The 21,507-nt window shown below is 43.2% G+C and overlaps 1 protein-coding gene across 1 annotated transcript in view; it reads right to left on the reverse strand.

Moving 5' to 3' along the window:
• The window catches only part of LOC133536415 (voltage-dependent N-type calcium channel subunit alpha-1B-like), a 446,201-nt gene that overhangs the window by 170,058 nt on the left and 254,636 nt on the right, over positions 1–21,507 (reverse strand). Inside the window, exons 20-22 of the mRNA XM_061876915.1 lie at positions 12,274–12,978; positions 7,231–7,436; positions 1,908–2,037 (exon numbers count right to left, since the gene is read on the reverse strand). Coding sequence (XP_061732899.1) covers positions 1,908–2,037; positions 7,231–7,436; positions 12,274–12,978 — 1,041 coding nt within the window. The remainder of the gene's footprint in view (positions 1–1,907; positions 2,038–7,230; positions 7,437–12,273; positions 12,979–21,507) is intronic.

A 21,507-nucleotide genomic window follows, 5' to 3' on the forward strand; every position in this document is an offset into this window, starting at 1 on the left:
TAATACAACATAAGTTTTTGGTTTGTTTTGTGCCAAAGCTAGTATCTTTGGTTTGTTTGTATATAATAATGCCATTGTGCTGTTTTTGTTTGAGTATAGTCTAGTTTGTTTACCGCCAATGTGCGCGCCCTTTGTTTTTCTGTTTTGGAATTATAGTGTTAAATAAATTAAATATGTACTCACACTCTCATCTGGCTTGTGCCAATCATCCTTTGCGTGGAAGAAGCAATACAAATCCAAGTCCTTGTGTGTCACAGTGAGCTACAGTGTGTAGTGAAGCATGTTTATCTATTCCTCGTTCTGCAGGGATGATACTTGTAAGAAACTTACTTTATTTGTCGCCATGGAGTCGAGGATTAGTGATTTAGAAGTAGCTAAAACACTGCGGATGGACGTTAGCCGCTAGCTAGCTAGGCAAGTCTTAAAGCACCTCTACCTTAGGGTCTTTCAGTGTTATAACTTCACCTTTATCGTTAATTTTAAGCCAAAATGCGTCCGTTCTCCCTTTTCTGTCTACACACTGTGTCTGCTTGTAAGTACTCTGGGATTGTGCGCTGCCGAACATGCTCAGTGGCGGTATAGTACCGAATGTGATTCATTAGTACTATAGTAATACTGGTGTACCGTACAACCGTAGAACAAAGTTGACCTTGTTTATTAAGGTGTCTGTTTATTTATCTCGACAAACCCTCTTAAATCGACCGACTCTTCAAGTTCTGGTCCATTGTGTTGTAGCCGCTTAAAGTGACTGTTATGCTAACTTTAAAAGTGTTGTAAGTATTATATATCCGGACATCGTCCTGCTCGAGCATGTCTGTTGTTTTGATACTTTACACTAGTTTTGGAAGATACCACAAATTTAGGTATCTATCCAATACCAAGTAGTGAATTATTAAGGACAAGTGGCAGAAAAGCGCTTTGAGTACCTTGAAGGTAGAAAAGCGCTATAGAAGTACAACCCATTTATCATTTATTTATTTACTTTATTGTAGATTGAATTTACTGTTATTATCTGGTTACTCTCTCGTTTAACATGTTCTATCTACACTTATATTAAAATGTAATAATCATTTAATCTTCTGTTGTTTGGATGATACAACAAATTTGGGTATCTATCCGATATCAAGTAGTAACAGGATCATACATTGGTCAGATTCAAAGTCCTCTTGTGTCCAGGGACATATTTCCTGAGTTTATAAACATAATATAAAAAAAGAAAAACGAAAATAGATTTTGTTATTCTAAAAAATATCGATGTAATCATAGTAGTATTGACTAGATACGCCCCTGTACTTGGTATCATTACAGTGGATGTCAGGTGTAGATCCACCCATGGCTTTTGTTTACATTCAGAAACGGCGCCGGGGGATGGTGGACTGATACTTTTTAGAGGCGGTATAGTACCGAAAGTGATTCATTAGTATCGCGGTCTTACACCAATACTGGTATACCGTACAACCTTAGTGTATACCCATTATTTAGTCAATAAATTAGTATAATTTTGTGAGGGAGGGGTGTGGCCTGCGGACCTGCAGCGAAACAGACCGACTTCGAGTTTAGCAACAGGTGCGTAGACAGCCCACCTGGGCCTGATTATCTAATCACCTTAAAAGGCAGCAGCCCGGGAGGAGAGTCGAGTTGGTGGTGGAGCGCGAGCGAGACAGTTGACACTGGAGAGAAACCATCCGTGTGCTCAATTGATAGAAAAGACAACAGCTGAAAAGCACCCCAAAAAGACTTTGCACGTTTTACTGTAAAATAAAACCTTGCTGTCAACCTAGAAGAGCCTTGCATGTCGGTAATTGGTGCGAGACTTCCACAACATTAAAAACGGAACCACCACAAAAGTAGATGGAAGGATGGACTGCCTAAAGTTTAATGGCTGTCATTACTCATTTGTGACTTACGGGTTCGTTTGCCCAAAGATGAACATGGAGCTATAGGGGAGGATCTGCCGAGGTCTATCAGCGCCATCGTCCTCTTCCAGAGCCTTCTTCTCCTCGTTCACTTTGAAGGTGTCGCAGTCAATGTTGTTCACTATTGTGGACAAACATGTATCTTTTATCATTCAAAGGACACAACACCCGAAAAACGAACGTCAGAATTACTTACAAAAAGCCAAGAGCAAGCAAAATGTTGGAAGATTACAACATTTATCACAAATAGGCTCACTTACCACGGTCTCAGTGCATTTCAGGGTTCATCAACGCAACTAGGTATTTTTTTAGAAGACATCTTTTTGATAATCCTAGAAGTCTACTCAGTAGTTAAGATGCTTTTTAAACAGCTTGCAGATGCACAGCATTTTCAGTTGACGCCTTGTGCAGATTTGGCTATTTTTGGAATTCCACCAAACTATCAAAAAAATTAAGCCGACTGTGGAGAGGCGGAGCCGGCAGTCCGACAGCCAGGCAGGACACGCCGTAGCCCGGCCCAAGATGGTGGCGAGGAGGCGTGGCCTGCAGTCCGACAGCCAGGCAGGACACGCCGTAGCCCGGCCCAAAATGCCGGCGAGGAGGCGTGGACTGCGAGCAAGCACCGAGCCGGGGCGCGCCGGAATCAACCCCGCAAATATCATCAGGTGCGTGGGTTTCCCAGCTGTGCACTATTTAAATCTCCTCTCGCTCCTTCTCTCTCCGTCCCTCCCCCCGGCGTTTACGGCCGCTGCCCTTTTATACAGTGCGAGAGGAGATTTAAATTGTGCCCAGCTAGGCGACCCACGCACCTGATAATATTTGCGGGGTTGATTCCGGCGCGCCCCGCCTCGCTGCTTGCTCGCAGTCCACGCCTCCTCGCCGCCATCTTGGGCCGGGATCCGGAGGCTAATTGGGAACAGTTGGGTGCCATGATTGGGTATGAAAATGCTCAGTCTTTCACAAGAAAAGATGGGGAGAGGTACACCACTTTGTCCACAACTGCGTGAGCAAATAGTCAAACCGTGCCTTGCCTCGCTGTCTGACTAACTGCCACGCCTCCTCGCCGCCATCTTGGGCCGGGCTACGGCGTGCTCTGCCTCGCTGCCGGACTGCCGGCCACGCCTCTCCACACCGACTTTTATGGATAGTATCGCCTTTGCATCCTTACTAGCTCTTAGAAGGATTGTATTGGAGTGGAAATCACAGTTTGCCTCCCTATGGTTTAAGGACCTCATGTTTTTCTTAGATTTAGAGAAAATTAAATATAATGTGAGGGGTTCACCAAAAGAATTTGACTTGACCTGGGGCTGTGTGATTACCGTATTTCCTTGAATTGTCGCAGGGCATATAGTATGCGCCTGCCTTCGCAAAATAATTAGCGCGTGCTTAGTATTACCGCCTGGTCAAACTCGTGACGTCACGAGTGACACTTCCCCTGTCATCATTTTCAAAACGGAGGAGGCTGATTTCAATACCGGTAATTTGAAATCGCATAAAGGGAAGAAGATTAAGAGCTATTCAGTAGGATTTAAGGTCCAAGCTTACATCACACTCAAATTTGTACTGCATGCCTTTGGTAAGTGCCGGAGTGAGAAGAGGTTTTAAAATAATTAGCGCATGCTTAATTTTATCGCATGCCTTTGGTAAGCGCAGGAGTGAGAAGAGGTGTTGAATTAATTAGAGCCCCGGCGGAAATTCAAGGAAATACGGTAGTTACATAGCTTAATTAAATACACTGTAGGATAAATGTGACACTTAATGTTGACAATGAAGCTTTCCACTTACCTCAACTCTTTTTTTGTTGTTGTTTTTATTCAGTGACACTTCTCAGTATGTTTGTGATTTTTATTTTTGTTGTTACTTTTTCGCCCCTTTTAGTCAGTTTGTGTGATTCTTTATCTGCTTGTGGTGAAGAGGAAGTGAACTGAAGTGAATTATATTTATATAGCGCTTTTCTCTAGTGACTCAAAGCGCTTTACATAGTAAAAACCCTATATCTAAGTTACATTTAAACCAGTGTGGGTGGTACTAGGAGCAGGTAGGTAAAGTTTCTTGCCCAAGGACACAACGGCAGTGAGTAGGATGGCGGAAGTGGGGATCGAACCTGGAACCCTCAAGTTGCTGGCAAGCGCCACTCTACCAACCGAGCTATACCGCCCCACAGGCTACCCACTGAGACTAAAATGTAAGATGGAGGTTGTTGGGGGTGTTATTATCTAACTTGGATTATTTTTTGCAATATTTGAAATTAATTTTTTGAATTATTTTTTTTTTGTGGGGGGACGACAAAAAAAATGTCTCTTTTCTCAGTACCTGTATTATGATTTCCCTATCAAATGAATAAATAAATATTATTATTCTTAAAAGAGCACTGTGTTCTCCGTCCTTCCGCCGTGTTTTTTTTCTGGTGACATTTAAAATGCATCGAAGCCCTACGATGTCAACCAAACGTTCTGCACCTTCTAAAACTTTTGGCACAGAACATAAACCCCAAAAGAAGCTGCTTTAAAGTTGACCAACTTCTCGACTTATTGTCACAACCTTCTACTATACAGTATATATGTATTATTCATAACCGAGCATTACCTTTACAAGCTTAAAGGCGATAAAAGTCATACCAAAGACTATAAAATTTGGACCCATTACCTCCTTGCTTGGCACTCAGCATCAAGGGTTGGAATTGGGGGTCAGATCACCAAAAATGATTCCCGAGCGTGGCCACCGCTGCTGCTCACTGCTCCCCTCGCCTCCCATGAGGGTGGAACAAGGGGAAGAGGCAAATTCAGAGGACACATTTCACCACACTTAGTGTGTGTGCGACTATCAGTGGTACTTTAACTTTCTACTATAAACGTGCCATATATTATTTATACCCGAGCATGAACTTCACAAGCTTAAAGGCGATTAAAAAAGGAGCCGCAGCTCCAGTTGCAAGCCTGAGGCGCCGTGTCACTACACCGGAAAAGTAGTTATTTTGTGTTAGGACTTACAATAATGGTGTTGAGCTTAGTTAATATGCGGGTCATGGATGTTTTTTCAAAGGCTTTACAGGCAGAATATGCGAACCCCCATTACCTGCAATGTTAAGTTAAAGTACCACTGATAGTCGCACACACACTAAGTGTGGTGAAATTACCCTCTGCATTCGACCCATCCCCTTGTTTCACCCCACTGGGAGGTGAGGGGAGCAGTGAGCAGCAGCGGTGGCCGCGCTTGGGAATTATTTTGGTGATTTAACCCCCAAGTCCAAGCTTTGATACTGATGGGTCTCATGTTTATAGTCTTTGGTATTGTCACGGTCCGGGGGCACGCCAATGCGCATTCCTCAGTAAGCCGCTCATCTCCGCAGATGTCATTCCTGCTGTCAATCAATCACCGGCACTCAACACACCTGGCTCTAATGAGAGGTCCTGCCTTCAAAAGCCTGTTCAACCTGCTATCCGGCGCCAGAACGTAATTCATCTGTGGAAGTACCGTAAGCAATATCCTAGCTCTATACAAACTCGCTCCCTCTCTCTCTCTGTGTTTTCTCTCCCGTCCTGTTTGATTGGTCCTTTGTCGTCCTTCTAGTAGTCTGCCTTCGTTCCACATGACGAGTTGTGAGTCTCGTCTCCTACTGTGATTCCCTGCTGTTTCCTTCTGGTTCTCTGGCTGCCCCTTTTGGATTCTCGACCTCCCGCTTGGACACGGACCTTCTACTGCCTAGCCCCTTTTGGACTTGTCTTCCTCCCCACTCATTACTCCTGGTAACACACTCAATAATTCCTACACATAGTCACACCATACACACACTTGAATTGTGGTCATACTCCATTCTCTAGTTGATTTAGTATATTATTGTTTGATTATATGTATATATATACTTGGGGTGTAATGGTACGTGTATTTGTATTGAACCGTTTTGATACCGGGGTTTCGGTTCGATACGAGGGTGTATCGAACGAGTCTGTAACCTAAAGTCTTAACAAGCTGCTCTGCATTCTGCCTCTGTCTGAGCAGTGAGCACCCAGCATTGTCCCGTCCACACAACCATCTGATTGGTTACATACAAGGCCAAAAAGCAGTGCGTATTCAGAGCGATGTAACAGCCAATCAGCAGTGCGTATTCAGAGCGCATGCAGTCAGTGCTCCGGCGTCGAGATGAGTGGACATGTGTTTAGCAGGACATCGTCCACTCCCCAAATGATAAAAAAACACTTCCCGGTCACAACTGCTACTAACATCACTATGAGCCCGTTGACATTCTAGAAACTTAAACTGCAGCTCAGCTCGCTCATAGTTCTGGGTTGAGGTGAAGGCTAATTAGCTTTTAGTGTTACGTTAGCTCATTTTACTGTGTGTGTGTGTGTGTGTGTGTGTGTGTGTGTGTGTGTGTGTGTGTGTGTGTGTGTGTGTGTGTGTGTGTGTGTGTGTGTGTGTGTGTGTGTGTGTGTGTGTGTGTATGTATGTATAATAAAAGTCAACTACAGGCTTCCCAAATGCTGTAATAAATTAAGCATGATGAGTTGACTTGAAACTGTTTAATGTTGCACTTCTTATATGTAGAAGAAAGGTTTTGTCATTTTATTTAATCTAAGCAACAACTTCAGGCAGTTTAATGTGGATTAACGTCGGTAGAATTATTATAGTGTTCCCAATGTTTAAAGGATAAAGCCATTGTTTACAAATTTGGTAAATAAATAACCAAAAAATGTATATTTTGTTGTTTTCTTACTGTACCGAAAATGAACCGAACCGTGACCTCTAAACCGAGGTATGTACCGAACCGAAATTTTTGTGTACCGTTACACCCCTAATATATACATATATATATATATATATATATATATATACATACATATATATATATATACATACATATATATATATATATATATACATATATATATATATATATATATATATATATATATATATATATATATATATATATATATATATACATATAATATATATATATATATATACATACATACATATATATATATATATATATATATATATATATATATATATATATATATATATATCTTACACTATATAATAAATACAAAGAGCTTTACTTCCCCCTTGTGGTCTGTGCCGTCAACTCCCTCCAGCGAACATACCAGGTATGCCAATAGTTGTTGTTTTTTTTTTACTATTTACAACGTGAGGTGAGGTTTTTGTCTCAGATAGAGAGTGCAAATGATGGGCAGAATAACATTAGAAAAAGTGCAGTCCCCATAAAATACAAATATAATTTCATGATCACTAACTTATACTTCAAGAGCAAGATGTGAATGATGTGATGTGATTGGCCAGCTGTGCTTACTAGGAATAATGGTGGTCTCTCCAGGTGGGGCAGTAATGGTGACAGGGATGTGAATAGTGTTGCTGTTCAGGCCGGCCTGGCTTGCTCTCGTGGAGTTTTTCTGGTTGTCTGCGTCCTCCTGCTTGTCTCCAAGACTCAGCCGGCTCTGCATTGGCTGCAGAGGACTCATGGCAAGACCCTCCTCCTCACCGTCAGACCGCACTGCCCTGTGGAGAGAGATGATATATCGCTCATCATAAGTGATTAGACACTACTGAGGAGACCAATTTTTTAAGCTTTTCATCTGGACTTCTTTCCTATTCTTAGTTGATGTAGATCTTAAGTTGTCCAACGGTCAAAGGTCTCCGTTGTGTATTTTAGGCTTCATAATGCGCCACACATTTTCGATTGGAGACAGATTTGGACTACAGGCAGGCCAGTCTAGTACTATCACTCTTTTACTACGAAGCCAGGCTGTTTTAACACGCGCTGAATGTGGCTTGGTATTGTCTTGCTGAAATAAGCAGGGGCGTCCATGAAAAAGACGTTGCTTGGATGGCAACATATGTTGCTCCAAAACCTGCATGTACCTTTCACCATTAAAGGCCTACTGAAATGAGATTTTCTTATTTAAACGGGGATAGCAGGTCCATTCTATGTGTCATACTTGATCATTTCGCGATATTGCCATATTTTTGCTGGAAAGATTTAGTAGAGAACATCGATGATAAAGTTTGCAACTTTTGATCGCTGATAAATAAGCCTTGCCTGTACCGGAAGTAGCAGACGATGTGCGCGTGACGTCACGGGTTGTGGAGCTCCTCACATCTGAACATTGTTTACAATCATGGCCACCAGCAGCGAGAGCGATTCGCACGGAGAAAGCGACGATTTCCCCATTAATTTGAGCGAGGATGAAACATTCGTGGATAAGGAAAGTGACAGTGAAGGACCAGAAGAGAAAAAAAACTAGACGGCAGAGCGATTCAGATGTTTTTAGACAAATTTACTAGGATAATTTTGGGAAATCCCTTATCTGCTTATTGTGTTACAGTACTAGTGTTTTAGTGATATTATATGGTCGTACCTGTACAACCTGAGAGTCGGAGGGGTGTGGCCACGGGTGTGGTGACCGCCAGTGTCTCCGAGGGAAGCCACGTTTCTCGACGAGGTGACGGCGGCCGGGCTGAGATGTTTTGTTTTTTTCCCCTCCTCCACGGTGGAAGCATCCGACGGTAGGGGGCGGCCGGTGGGAGGAGGCAAGAGAGTCCGCAGCTGCCATTTCGACAAGCAGGAGGAACGACAGTAAGAGCTGACTTATTACCACCATTTTCCCACCGAAACCTGCCGGTTGACATGTGGTAGGGAACCATGTTCGCTTGACCGCTCTGTTCCATAGTAAAGCTTCACCGTCATCTTTCGGGAATGTAAACAATGAAACACCGGCTGTGTTTGTGTTGCTAAAGGCGGCCGCAATACACCGCTTCCCACCTACGGCGTTCTTCTTTGACGTCTCCATTTTTCATTGAACAAACTGCAAAAGATTCAGCAAACAAGTAGTCCAGATTACTGTGGAATTATGCAATGAAAAGAGACAACATGCTGGAACAAAATGTCCTCTACAATGCGTGACGTCACGCGCACGCGTCATCATACCTAGACGTTTTAGCATGATACTTACGCGGGAAATTTAAAATTGCAATTTAGTAAAATAAACCGGCCGTATTGGCATGTGTTGCAATGTTAAGATTTCATCATTGATATATAAACTATCAGACTGCGTGGTCGGTAGTAGTGGGTTTCTGTAGGTCTTTTGGCAGGTTTCGGTGAGAAAATTGCGGTAATAAGTCGGCTCTTACCGTAGTTATGAGCGGAGATTGCGTCATCCTGCAGCTGTGTGGCTTCCCTCAGAGAAACTGGCGGTCACCACACCTGTGGCCACACCCCTCCGACTTTCAGGTACCATATAATCTCACTAAAACACTAGTAACACAATAAGCAGATAAGGGATTTTCCAGTATTATCCTAGTAAATGTGTCTAATAACATCAGAATCGCTCCCTCTGTCCTCGCCTTTTTTTTTTTGTTTTTTAACTTTTTTTTTCTTAGTCTTTCACGCTCACTATCCTCATCCACAACTCTTTCACCCTCGCTCAAATGCACTCAAAGTGCATTAATTTTTTTTTAAATGCCTCAAAACAGCAGCTTGGAATTTGGGACATGCTCTCCCAGAGAGAGAACATGGGGAGGTTGAGAAGGGCGGGGTTGGGGGGTTGAGGTGGTGGGGTGATAGGGGGTGTCTATTGTAGCGTCCTGGAAGAGTTAGTGCTGCAAGGGGTTCTGGGTATTTGTTCTTCTGTGTTTATGCTGTGTTACAGTACCAAAATGTGTTTGTCATTCTTGTTTGGTGTGGGTTCACAGTGTGGCGCATATTTGTAACAGTGTGATAGTTGTTTATACGGCCACCCCCAGTGTGACCTGTATGGCTGTTGACCAAGTATGCCTTGCATTCACCTGTGTGTGTGAAAAACCGTAGATATTATGTGATTGGGCCGGCACGTAAAGGCAGCGCCTTTAAGGTTTATTGGCGCTCTGTACTTCTCCCTACGTCCGTGTACCAATTTGTAAAGCGCCGTTTTAAAAAGTCATAATTTCCGATATTACATTTTAAAGGCCTACTGAAACCCACTACTACCGACCACGCAGTCTGATAGTTTATATATCAATGATGAAATATTAACATTGCAACACATGCCAATACGGCATTTTTAGTTTACCAAATTACAATTTTAAATTTCCCGCCAAGTGTCCTGTTGAAAACGTCGCAGTATGATGACGAGTGCGTTTGACGTAACTGGTTGTAGCGGACATTTTTTTCCAGCCCGATCCAAGCTATAAGTAGTCTGCTTTACTCGCATAATTAGACAGTATTATGGACATCTGTGGTGCTGAATCTTTTGCAATTTGTTCAATTAATAATGGAGAAGTCAAAGTAGAAAGATGGAGGTGGGAAGCTTTTAGCCTTTAGTCACACAAACACAGCCGGTGTTTCCTTGTTTACATTCCCGAAAGATGACGGTGAAGCTTTACTATGGATCAGAGCAGTCAAGCGAACATGGATTCCGACCACATGTCAACCGGCAGGTTTCGGTGAGAAAATGGTGGTAATAAGTCGGCTCTTACCGTAGTTATGAGCGGAGCTTGCATCATCCTGCAGCTGTGTGGCTTCCCTCAGAGACACTGGCGGTCACCACACCTCGGAATTTCAGGTACCATATAATCTCACTAAAACACTATTAAAATAATAAGCAGATAAGGGATTTTCCAGAATTATCCTAGTAAATGTGTCTAATAACTCCAGAATCAAATTATTTTTGTTCTTCTAGTCCTTCACTCTCACTATCCTTATCCAAAACTCTTTCATCCTTGCTCAAATTAATGGGGAAATCGTCGCTTTCTCGGTCCAAATCGCTCTAGCTGCTGGTGTCCATGATTATAAACAATGTGAGGATGTGAGGAGCTCCACAACCCGTGACGTCACGCGCACATCGTCTGCTACTTCCGGTACAGGCAAGGCTTTTTTATTAGTGACCAAAAGTTGCAAACTTTATCGTCGATGTTCTCTACTAAATCATTTCAGCAAAACTATGGCAATATCGGAAAATGATCAAGTATGACACATAGAATAGACCTGCTATCCCCGTTTAAGTAAGAAAATCTCATTTCAGTAGGCCTTTAATGGTGAAAGGTATACATACAGGTTTTGGAGCAACATTCGTTGCCATCCGAGCAACACTGGCGGTCACCACACCTCTGAATTTCAGGTACCGTATAATCTCACTAAAACACTAGTAACACAATAAGCAGATAAGGGATTTTCCAGAATTATCCAAGTAAATGTGTCTAATAACATCAGAACCAATTTTTTTTTTTCCTAGTCCTTCACGCTCACTATCCTCATCTACGACTCTTTCATCCTCGCTCAAATTAATGGGGAAATCGTCGCTTTCTCGGTCGGAATCGCTCTAGCTGCTGGTGTCCATGATTATAAACAATGTGAGGATGTGAGGAGCTCCACAACCCGTGACGTCACGCGCACATCGTCTGCTACTTCCGGTACAGGCAAGGCTTTTTTATTAGCGACCAAAAGTTGCGAACTTTATCGTCGATGTTCTCTACTAAATCCTTTCAGCAAAAATATGACAATATTGCGAAATGATCAAGTATGACACATAGAATGGACCTGCTATCCCCGTTTGAATAAGAACATATCATTTCAGTAGGCCTTTAAAGCATTTATCGGCCGATAATATCGGCAGTCCGATATTATCAGCCCCCGGCCAGAGGTCCGGGGCACGGACATCAGGCTAATCAAAATTTTATAGAGATTTCCAAAAATGGCTTTTTTGCCGATAACTGATATTGTCCAACTCTTAATTACCAATTCCGATATCAACCGATACCGATATATACAGTCGTGATTAACACGTTATTATGCCATATTTTTTTGTGATGCCCCGCTGGATGCATTAAACAATTCAACAAGGTTTTCCAAAACAAATCAACTCAAGTTATGGAAAAAAAAATGCCAACATGGCACTGCCATATTTATTATTGACGTCACAAAGAGCATTATTTTGTTTTTAAAATGCCTCAACACAGCAGCTTGGAATTTGGGACATGCTCTACCAGAGAGAGCATGAGCAGGTTGAGTTGGGCGTGTTTGGGGGGTCGAGGTGGTGGGGGTGGTATATTGTAGCGTCCTGGACGAGTTAGTGCTGCAAGGGGTTCTGGGTATTTGTTTTTCTGTGTTTATGCTGTGTTACAGTGCGGATGTTCTCCCGAAATGTGTTTGTCATTCTTGTTTGGTGTGGGTTCACAGTGTGGCGCATATTTGTAACAGTGTTATAGTTGTTTATAAGGCCACCCTCAGTGTGACCTGTATGGCTCGACCAAGTTTGCCTTGCATTCACTTGTGTGTGTGATATTATGTGGTTGAGCCGGCAGTAAAATCGGCAGTCCGATATAATCGGACATCTCTAAAATGTTCTAGATACTATCTTACCTTTGATCTTTTTTATTTTCATCTCCATCCAGAGTAGGCGGAGCTCTGATTATTTGGGAGCAACGTCCTTTCCTCTCCCCATTACCCCCGCCTCCTCTTCCCCGACCCCGATGCTCTCCGTGTGCGCCGTTGGCCAAAGCGCCATTCCCTTCTTTGGGCACGCGGTGGGAGTGATGATGGCGATGCCCTCTTTCTTCTGCTCCTCCTCGCGCGTCCGAGGTCTCTTCTTCCGGGGACACAGCTTGATGATGGCGCCTGCGTTTCTGCCCCTCATCCCGACTCTGGCTCCGCTCCTCTCTCCTCTCTTTGGTCAGCGCGCCGTTGCCGTGGTGATCTTTGCTCCTGCTGTGGTGGGTGTGGTGTCTTGCCGGGCGGCCGTCGCTTCCGTCCCGACCGTTGCCGTTCCTGCCGCGGTGTCTGTGGTGTTTTCTGCCGTGCGAATGCGAGTTGTCTTCGGCGTCGTCTTGCTCGCCTTCTTCTCGCCCTTTGGGCGGGTTGGCGTTCTTGGCCTCCACCACTAAGGGCCGATCCAGGTGAGTTTTCATGTCGGGATGGAGATGCAAGGCTGAGGACACTCGAAGGCGCTCCTCGGGGTCCAGCTCATTAAACAAGGCCTCGCTGCTCGCTCGCATGTTGTGTCGTCTCAGTTGGTTGGTCCTCTGCTCCCATATGGACATGGTCTTGCTCGCCCGCTGCTGCTCCTTGCTACACACGGGAAAGAAACATTCAAAATAAACACAGTGTCATTGCTTTTCGACAGATTTCACTCTTCTATAGTTTGTACAAAGACGGATAATATTTCTATTATGTATCATTATTATCAGGGCATCGAGCATTTTTGGGAAGCTTAAAGGGGAACATTATCACAATTTCAGAAGGGTTAAATCCAATAAAAATCAGTTCCCAGTGGCTTATTTTATGTTTTGAAGTTTTTTTAAAAAAGCTTTAAAGTGCCAGATTTTCGCTATCTGTGAAGCCATCGTCCATTTTCCTGTGACGTCATCCAGTGATGCTAATACGGATAGCACAGCAAGATATAGCGACATTAGCTCGGATTCAGACTCGGATTTCAGAGGCCTTTTTGTATTATTAGGTCCATCAGTGCTAAATATTGTAAACGTATAACTTTCCTCGGGCACTGTTCCCCTAGCATTCAAAAAAGCAGATATCCATCCTCTCCTTAAAAGACCTAACCTCGATCCTGACCTCATGGTAAACTACCGACCGGTGTTTCACCTTCCCTTTATTTCGAAAATCCTCGAAAAAATTGTTGCAGAGCAGCTAAATGAGCACTTAGCGTTTAACAATCTATGTGAAACCTTTCAATCCGGTTTCAGGGCAAATCACTCTATTGAGACAGCCCTCGCAAAAATGCCTAATGATCTATTGCTAACGATGGATTCTGATGCGTCATCTATGTTGCTGCTCCTCGATCTTAGCGCTGCTTTCGATACCGTCGATCATAATATTTTATTAGAGCTTATCAAAACACGAATTGGTATGTCAGACTTAGCCCTGTCTTGGTTTAACTCTTATCTTACTGAAAGGGTGCAGTGCGTCTCCCATAACAGTGTGACCTCGGACTATGTTAAGGTAACGCGTGAAGTTCCCCAGGGTTCGGTCCTTGGCCCTACACTCTTCAGCATCTACATGCTGCCGCTAGGTGACGTCATACGCAAATACGGTATTAGCTTTCACTGTTATGCTGATGACACCCAACTGTACATGCCCCTAAAGCTGACCAACACGCCGGATTGTAGTCAGCTGGAGGCGTGTCTTAATGAAATTAAACAATGGATGTCCGCTAATTTTTTGCAACTTAACGCCAAAAAAACGGAAATGCTGATTATCGGTCCTGCTACACACCGACCTCTATTTAATAATACAACTTTTACATTTGACAACCAAATAATAAAACAAGGTGACTCGGTAAAAAATCTGGGTATTATCTTCGACCCAACTCTCTCCTTTGAGCCACACATTAAAAGCGTTACTAAAACGGCCTTCTTTCATCTCCGTAATATCGCTAAAATTCGCTCCATTTTGTCCACTAAAGACGCTGAGATCATTATCCATGTGTTTGTTACGTCTCGTCTCGATTACTGTAACGTATTATTTTCGGGTCTCCCCATGTCTAGCATTAAACGATTACAGTTGGTACAAAATGCGGCTGCTAGACTTTTGACAAGAACAAGAAAGTTTGATCTTGTTACGCCTACACTGGCTCACCTGCACTGGCTTCCCGTGGACTTAAGATGTGACTTTAAGGTTTTACTACTTACGTATAAAATACTACACGGTCTAGCGCCATCCTATCTTGCCGATTGTATTGTACCAAGAAATCTGCGTTCAAAAGACTCCGGCTTATTAGTGATTCCTAAAGCCCAAAAAAAGTCTGCAGGCTATAGAGCGTTTTCCGTTCGGGCTCCAATACTCTGGAATGTCCTCCCGGTAACAGTTCGAGATGCTACCTCAGTAGAAGCATTTAAGTCTCACCTTAAAACTCATTTGTATACACTAGCCTTTAAATAGACCTCCTTTTTAGACTAGTTGATCTGCCGCTTCTTTTCTTTTTCTCCTCTGCCCCCCCCCCCCACCCCCACCCCCCTCCCTTGTGGAGGGGTTCCGGTCCGATGACCATGGATGAAGTACTGGCTGTCCAGAGTCGAGACCCAGGATGGACCGCTCGTTGGGACCCAGGATGGACCGCTCGCCTGTGTATCGGTTGGGAACATCTCTACGCTGCTGATCCGCCTCTGCTTAGGATGGTTTCCTGGGGACGGGCCTCTCGCTGCTGTCTTGGATCCGCTTTGAACTGAACTCTCGCGGCTGTGTTGGAGCCACTATGGATTGAACTTTCACAGTATCATGTTAGACCCGCTCGACATCCATTGGTCCTCAAATGTGGGGGGGGGGGGGTGCCCACATTTGAGGTCCTCTCCGAGGTTTCTCATAGTCAGCATTGTCACTGGCGTCCCACTGGGTGTGAATTCTCCCTGCCCACTGGGTGTGAGTTTTTCTTGCCCTTATGTGGGTTCTTCCGAGGATGTCGTAATCATAATGGTTTGTACAGTCCTTTGAGACATTTGTGATTTAGGGCTATATAAATAAACATGGATTGATTGATTGATTAAGCGATTCAACGGATTACGCATGTATTGAAACGGATGGTTGGAGTATGGAGGCAGATAGCGAAAACGAAATTGGAGAAAGAAACTGAAGCTATTGCGCGAATAGCTATTGACGCTATTCGGCCATGTCTACCTTAGCTTCGCCGGTAAAATGTGCAGACCAACGATCGGAAGTTTCGCATCTTATGACACTGGATCAACTTAAATCCGTCGATTGGTAAGTGTTAGTTTGGCATTAAATGTGGGTGGACTGAAACGCTGGATGTAAATATAATTTCAAATGTACATAAGGCTAGCCTAAATAGCATGTTAGCATCGATTAGCTGGCAGTCACGCCGCGACCAAATATGTCTGATTAGCACATAAGTCAACAACATCAACAAAACTCACCTTTGTGATTTCGTTGACTTTATCGTTGGAAATGCATCTGCAGGTTATCCATACCGCTCTGTGCCATGTCTGCATTAGCATCGCCGGTAAAATGTGCAGACCCTCCAGCACATTCAATGGGGGTCTGGCGGCAGATTTCTTTGACTTTATCGTTGGAAATGCATCTGCTTTGAGTATCGCAGGATATCCACACAATTTTGCCATCGCTGTAGTAGCATAGCTTTCGTCGGTAAAGTGTGCGGAACAAACGACTGACGATTTCGTCGGCTTTCACCACACCCTCGTATTTTGAACAAATTCCGTCCAATTTCTTGCCACTTTCGCATCTTCGGGCCAGTGGTGCAACTTGAATCCCTCCCTGTCAGTGTTGTTAGACCCTCCGACAACACACCGACGAGGCATGATGTCTCCAAGGTTACAGAAAATAGTCGAAAAAACGGAAAATAACATGTTTGAGAAAATGGAGGCTTCATTACCTAGGTGATGTCACGTTCTGACGTCATCGCTCCGAGAGCCATAAATCGAAAGGCGTTTAAATCGCCAAAATTCACCCATTTAGAGTTCGGAAATCGGTTAAAAAAATATATGGTCTTTTTTCTGCAACATCAAGGTATACATTGACGCTTACATAGGTCTGGTGATAATGTTCCCCTTTAACTAAAATTCTGGCACAAGCCACAACGACATCCACGGTACAGAGTCCACGTACAGGCAAGGAAAAACTCACCCCAGTGGGACGTCGGTGACAGTGACTATGAGAAACATTGGAGAGGACCGCATAGGGGAGACCGAGAGCAATGGATGTCGAGTGGGTCTAACAGGATATTATGAAAGTCCAGTCCATAGTGGATCCAACATAACAGTGAGAGTCCAGTCCGTAGTGGATCCAATATAGTGGCGAGAGTCCCGTCCATAGTCTGTTTTCTCTTAGATTCCTAGCTTACACACCCTACTGGAAGCAAAGGCCGCCACCATCTAGGAAGAATTCGCAGCCACCAACGAATAAGAAATAGCCACCATAAACCAAAGGAAAAATAGCCGCCACTAACAACGGAGAAGAAATAGGCAGCATGGATGAAGAAGAAAAAGCATCCATCGACAAAGGAGAAATATCCGCCACAAACAAAGAAGAAAAAGCTCATTAGCTGCCACCAATAAGAGAAGAAATAGCCACCATCAACAAATAGGAAATAGCCACAGCTATCAAAGAACAACTAGCCGCCACCAATGAAGAATAAACAGCCGCCACAAAACGAAAAATAAATAGCCAACACCAACGACGAAATAGAGAGAAGAAAAAAATAACTACCGTAAATGAAGAAGATATAGGCGCCACAAACGGAGAGGAAATAGCTGCCACCAATGAGAGAAAAATGTGCCACCATCAACAAATAGGAAATAGCCACTGCGCTCAAGGAAGAAATAGCTGCCACCAATGAATAGGAAATAGCCACAGCTATCGAGGAGGAAGTAGCCGCCACCAATGAATAGGAAATAGCCACAGCTATCGAGCAGGAAGTAGCCGCCACCAATGAATAGGAAATAGCCACAGCTATCGAGCAGGAAGTAGCCGCCACCAATGAAGAATAAATAGCCGCCACAAAATGAAAAAGAAATAGCCACCATCAACGATGAAATAGAGAGAAGAGAAAAAATAACTCCCATCAACGAAGAAGATATAGCCGCCACAATCGAAGAAGAAATAGCTGCCATTGACGAAGAAGAAATAGCCGTCACCAATGACAGAAGAAATAGCCACCATCAACAAAAAGGAAATAGCCACTGCGCTCAAGGAAGAAAGAGCTGCCACCAACAAATAGGAAATAGCCACAGCTATCGAGGATGAAGTAGCCGCCACCAATGAAGAATAAATAGCTGCCACAAAATGAAAAAGAAATAACCACCACTGACGACGAAATAGAGAGAAGAGAAAACATTAACTACCATCAACAAAGAAGATATAGCCGCCCCAAACAAAGAAGAAATAGCTGCCATTGATGAAGAAGAAATAGCCTCCACCAATGAGAGAAGAAATAGCCAAAGGAAAACTAGCCGCCACTAACAAAAAAGAAGAAATAGGCACCATGGATGAAGAAGAAAAAGCCACCTTCGACAAAGGAGAAATAGCCGCCTAGAAGAAGGCATAGCCACCATCAACGAAGAAGATAAAACCGCCCCAAACAAAGAAGAAAAAGCTCATTAGCTGCCACCAATGAGAAAAGAATTAGCCAGCATCAACAAATAGGAAATAGCCACTGCGCTCAAGGAAGAAAGAGCTGCCTCCAACGACTAGGAAATAGCCACAGCTATCGAGGAAGAAAAAGACACCACTAATGAAGAATAAATAGCCGCCACAAAACGAAAAAGAAATAGCCACCACCAACGACGAAATAGAGAGAAGAGAAGAAATAACTACCGTCAACAAAGAAGATGTAGCCGCAACAAACAAAGAAGAAATAGCTGCCATTGACGGAGAACAAATAGTCGCCATCAATTAGATAAAAATAGGCACCATCAACAAATAGGAAATAGCCACAGCTATCAAGGAAGAACTAGCAGTCACCAATGAAGTATAAACAAAAAAGAAATAGCCACCACTAACGACGAATTAGAGAGAAGAGAATAAATAACTACCGTCAAAGAAGAAGATATAGCCACCACAAACGAAAAAGAAATAGCTGCCATCAACAAATGGGAAATAGCCACCGCAATGAAGGAAGATAACATTGCTAACATTGAAGAATAAATAGCCACCACAAAACGAAAAATGAATAGCCACCACCAACGGCGAAATAGAGAGAAGAGAAGAAATAGCCAACATCAACGAATAGGAAATAGCCACTGCTATCAAGGAAGAAATAGCTGCCACCAACAAAGAATAAATAGCTGCCATGAAATGAAAAATAAATAGCCACCACCAGCGACGAAAATAGGAAATAGCCACTGCTGTCAAGGAAGAAACAGTCGCCACCAATGAAGAAGAAATAGCACCTACTGCCACCACCTAAGAAGAATTTGCAGCCACCAATGAATAAGAAATAGCCACCATAAACCACAGGAAAAATGAATAACTGCCCCGAAAGGAAAAACAAATAGCCACCACTAACGACGAAACAGAGACAAGAGAAAAAATAGCCACCATCAATGAATAGGAAATAGCCACTGCTATCAAGGAAGAAATAGCTGCCACCAGCGAAAAATAAATAGCCGCCACAAAACTGCTTAATAGCCACCACTGACGACGAAATAGAGACAAGAGAAGAAATAGCTACCATCAACGAATAGGAAATAGCCACTGACATCAAAGAAGAAGTAGCCGCCACCAATAAAGAACAAACAGCCGCCACAAAATGAAAAAGAAATAGCCACCACCAATGAGGAAATAGAGAGAAGAGAAAAAATAACTCCCATCAACGAAGAAGATATGGCCGCCACAAACGAAGAAGAAATAGCTGCCATTGACGAAGAAGAAATAGCCTTTACTAATGAGAGAAGAAATAGCTAGCATCAACTAATATGAAATAGCCACTGCGTACAAGGAAGAAGTAGCTGCCACCAACAAATAGGAAATAGCCACTGCTATCAGGGAAGAAATAGCTGCCACCATCGAAGAATAAATAGCCGCCACAAAACAAAAAAGAAATAGCCACCACTGACGACGAAATAGAGAGAAGAGAAAACAATAACTACCATCAACAAAGAAGATATAGCCGCCCCAAACAAAGAAGAAATAGCTGCCATTGATGAAGAAGAAATAGCCTCCACCAATGAGAGAAGAAATAGCCACCATCAACGAATAAGAAATAGCCACCGCTATCAAGGAAAAACTAGCCGCCACAAACAAATAGGAAATAGCCACCGCAATGAAGGAAAAAAACTTTGCCACCATTGAAGATTAAATAGCCACCACCAACGACAAAATAGAGACGAGAGAAGAAATAGCCGCCATCGACGAATAGGAAATAGCCACTGCTATCAAGGAAGAAATAGTCGCCACAAACGAAGAATGAATAGTTGCCACCTGTGAAGAAGAAATAGCACCAACTAAACAAAGAAGAAATCACCACCATTCACGAAGAAATAGACACCAGCATCAGGGGGAAACATCACTCCTTTGAGAACAAACATGTACAGGTTCTAGACAGGGAGGATGGATGGTATGAAAGAGGAATGAGGGAAACCATCTATGTCAATGTTGAAAAGCCATCCCTAACAAAGGTGGTGATCTCCTACATACAACACTGTCCTTTCAACCATCCCTAAAAGACTCTGCAATTCAGCCTCCAACAAAGAACAGGAGTTAGAAATATTCTGGTCACAGAAGGTGACCAGTATGCCAATCTAAGTCTGTAAGCACGAACTGATGAAGCCTACTTGGATGAAAGACCAAACATCTTCCAAGACAAACCAGAGAGTTCAGTTGCCGTTCGACTGAAGCCCTGAGATGACTATTTTAGCATACACACATGTATCTACAAAAACGATTTCCAAACTTCCCCGAATGTTCTTTTTTTCCTTTATGAACAAAATGTCACAGGAAAAACTCAGTCAGGAAATGTCAGAAGTAGGATAAGGAACCAGTGATGGTCTGATTGACAGAATTCAAGCAGATAATTCCAGCTTGCGAGCTGCCGCCGCAATGATGACAAGTGACAGATGCCAGAGAAGTCGAGTGGAAATAAATTTGGCAGGTGAACGATCAGTCACGCTGGCATCCAATGGCTTAGCTGGCAGCAGACTTGAAAATACGAAATAACCTACTGATTACAAACCCCGTTTCCATATGAGTTGGGAAATTGTGTTAGATGTAAATATAAAGGGAATACAATGAGCTGCAAATCCTTTTTAACCCATATTCAGTTGAATATGCTACAAAGACAACATATTTGATGTTCAAACTGATAAACATTTTAACTTTAGAATTTGATGCCAGCGATACATGACAAAGAAGTTGGGAAAGGTGGCAATAAATACTGATAAAGTTGAAGAATGCTTATCAAACACTTATTTGGAACATCCCACAGGTGTGCAGGCGTATTGGGAACAGGTGGGTGCCATGATTGGGTATAAACACAGCTTCCCAAAAAATGTTCAAGTCTTTCACAAGAAAGGATGGGGTGAGGTACACCCCTTTGTCTATAACTGCGTGAGCAAATAGTCAAACAGTTTAAGAACAACGTTTCTCAAAGTGCAATTGCAAGAAATTTAGGGATTTCAACATCTACGGTCCATAATATCATCAAAAGGTTCAGAGAATCTGGAAAAATTAATCCACGTAAGCGGCATGGCCGGAAACCAACATTGAATGACCGTGACCGTCGATTCCTCAGACAGCACTGTATCGAAAACCGACATCAATCTCTAAAGGATATCCCCACATGGGCTGAGGAACACTTCAGAAAACTACTGTCATTAAACACAGTTCGTCGCTACATCTGTAAGTGCAAGTTAAAGCTCTAAAGCAAAAGCCATTTATCAACAACATCCAGAAACGCCGCCGGCTTCTCTGGGCTTGAGATCATCTAAGATGGACTGATGCGAAGTGGAAAAGTGTTCTGTGGTCTGACGAGTCTACATTTCACATTGTTTTTGGTAATATCGGGAATACCAATGGGGAAGCGAACCATCTAGACGGAAAGTTGAAAAGCCAGCATCTGTGATGGTATGGGGGCGCATTAGTGCCCAAGGCATGGGTAACTTACACATCTGTGAA

This window comes from Nerophis ophidion, linkage group LG17 (assembly GCF_033978795.1).
Source record: "Nerophis ophidion isolate RoL-2023_Sa linkage group LG17, RoL_Noph_v1.0, whole genome shotgun sequence".
NCBI lineage: Eukaryota > Metazoa > Chordata > Actinopteri > Syngnathiformes > Syngnathidae > Nerophis > Nerophis ophidion.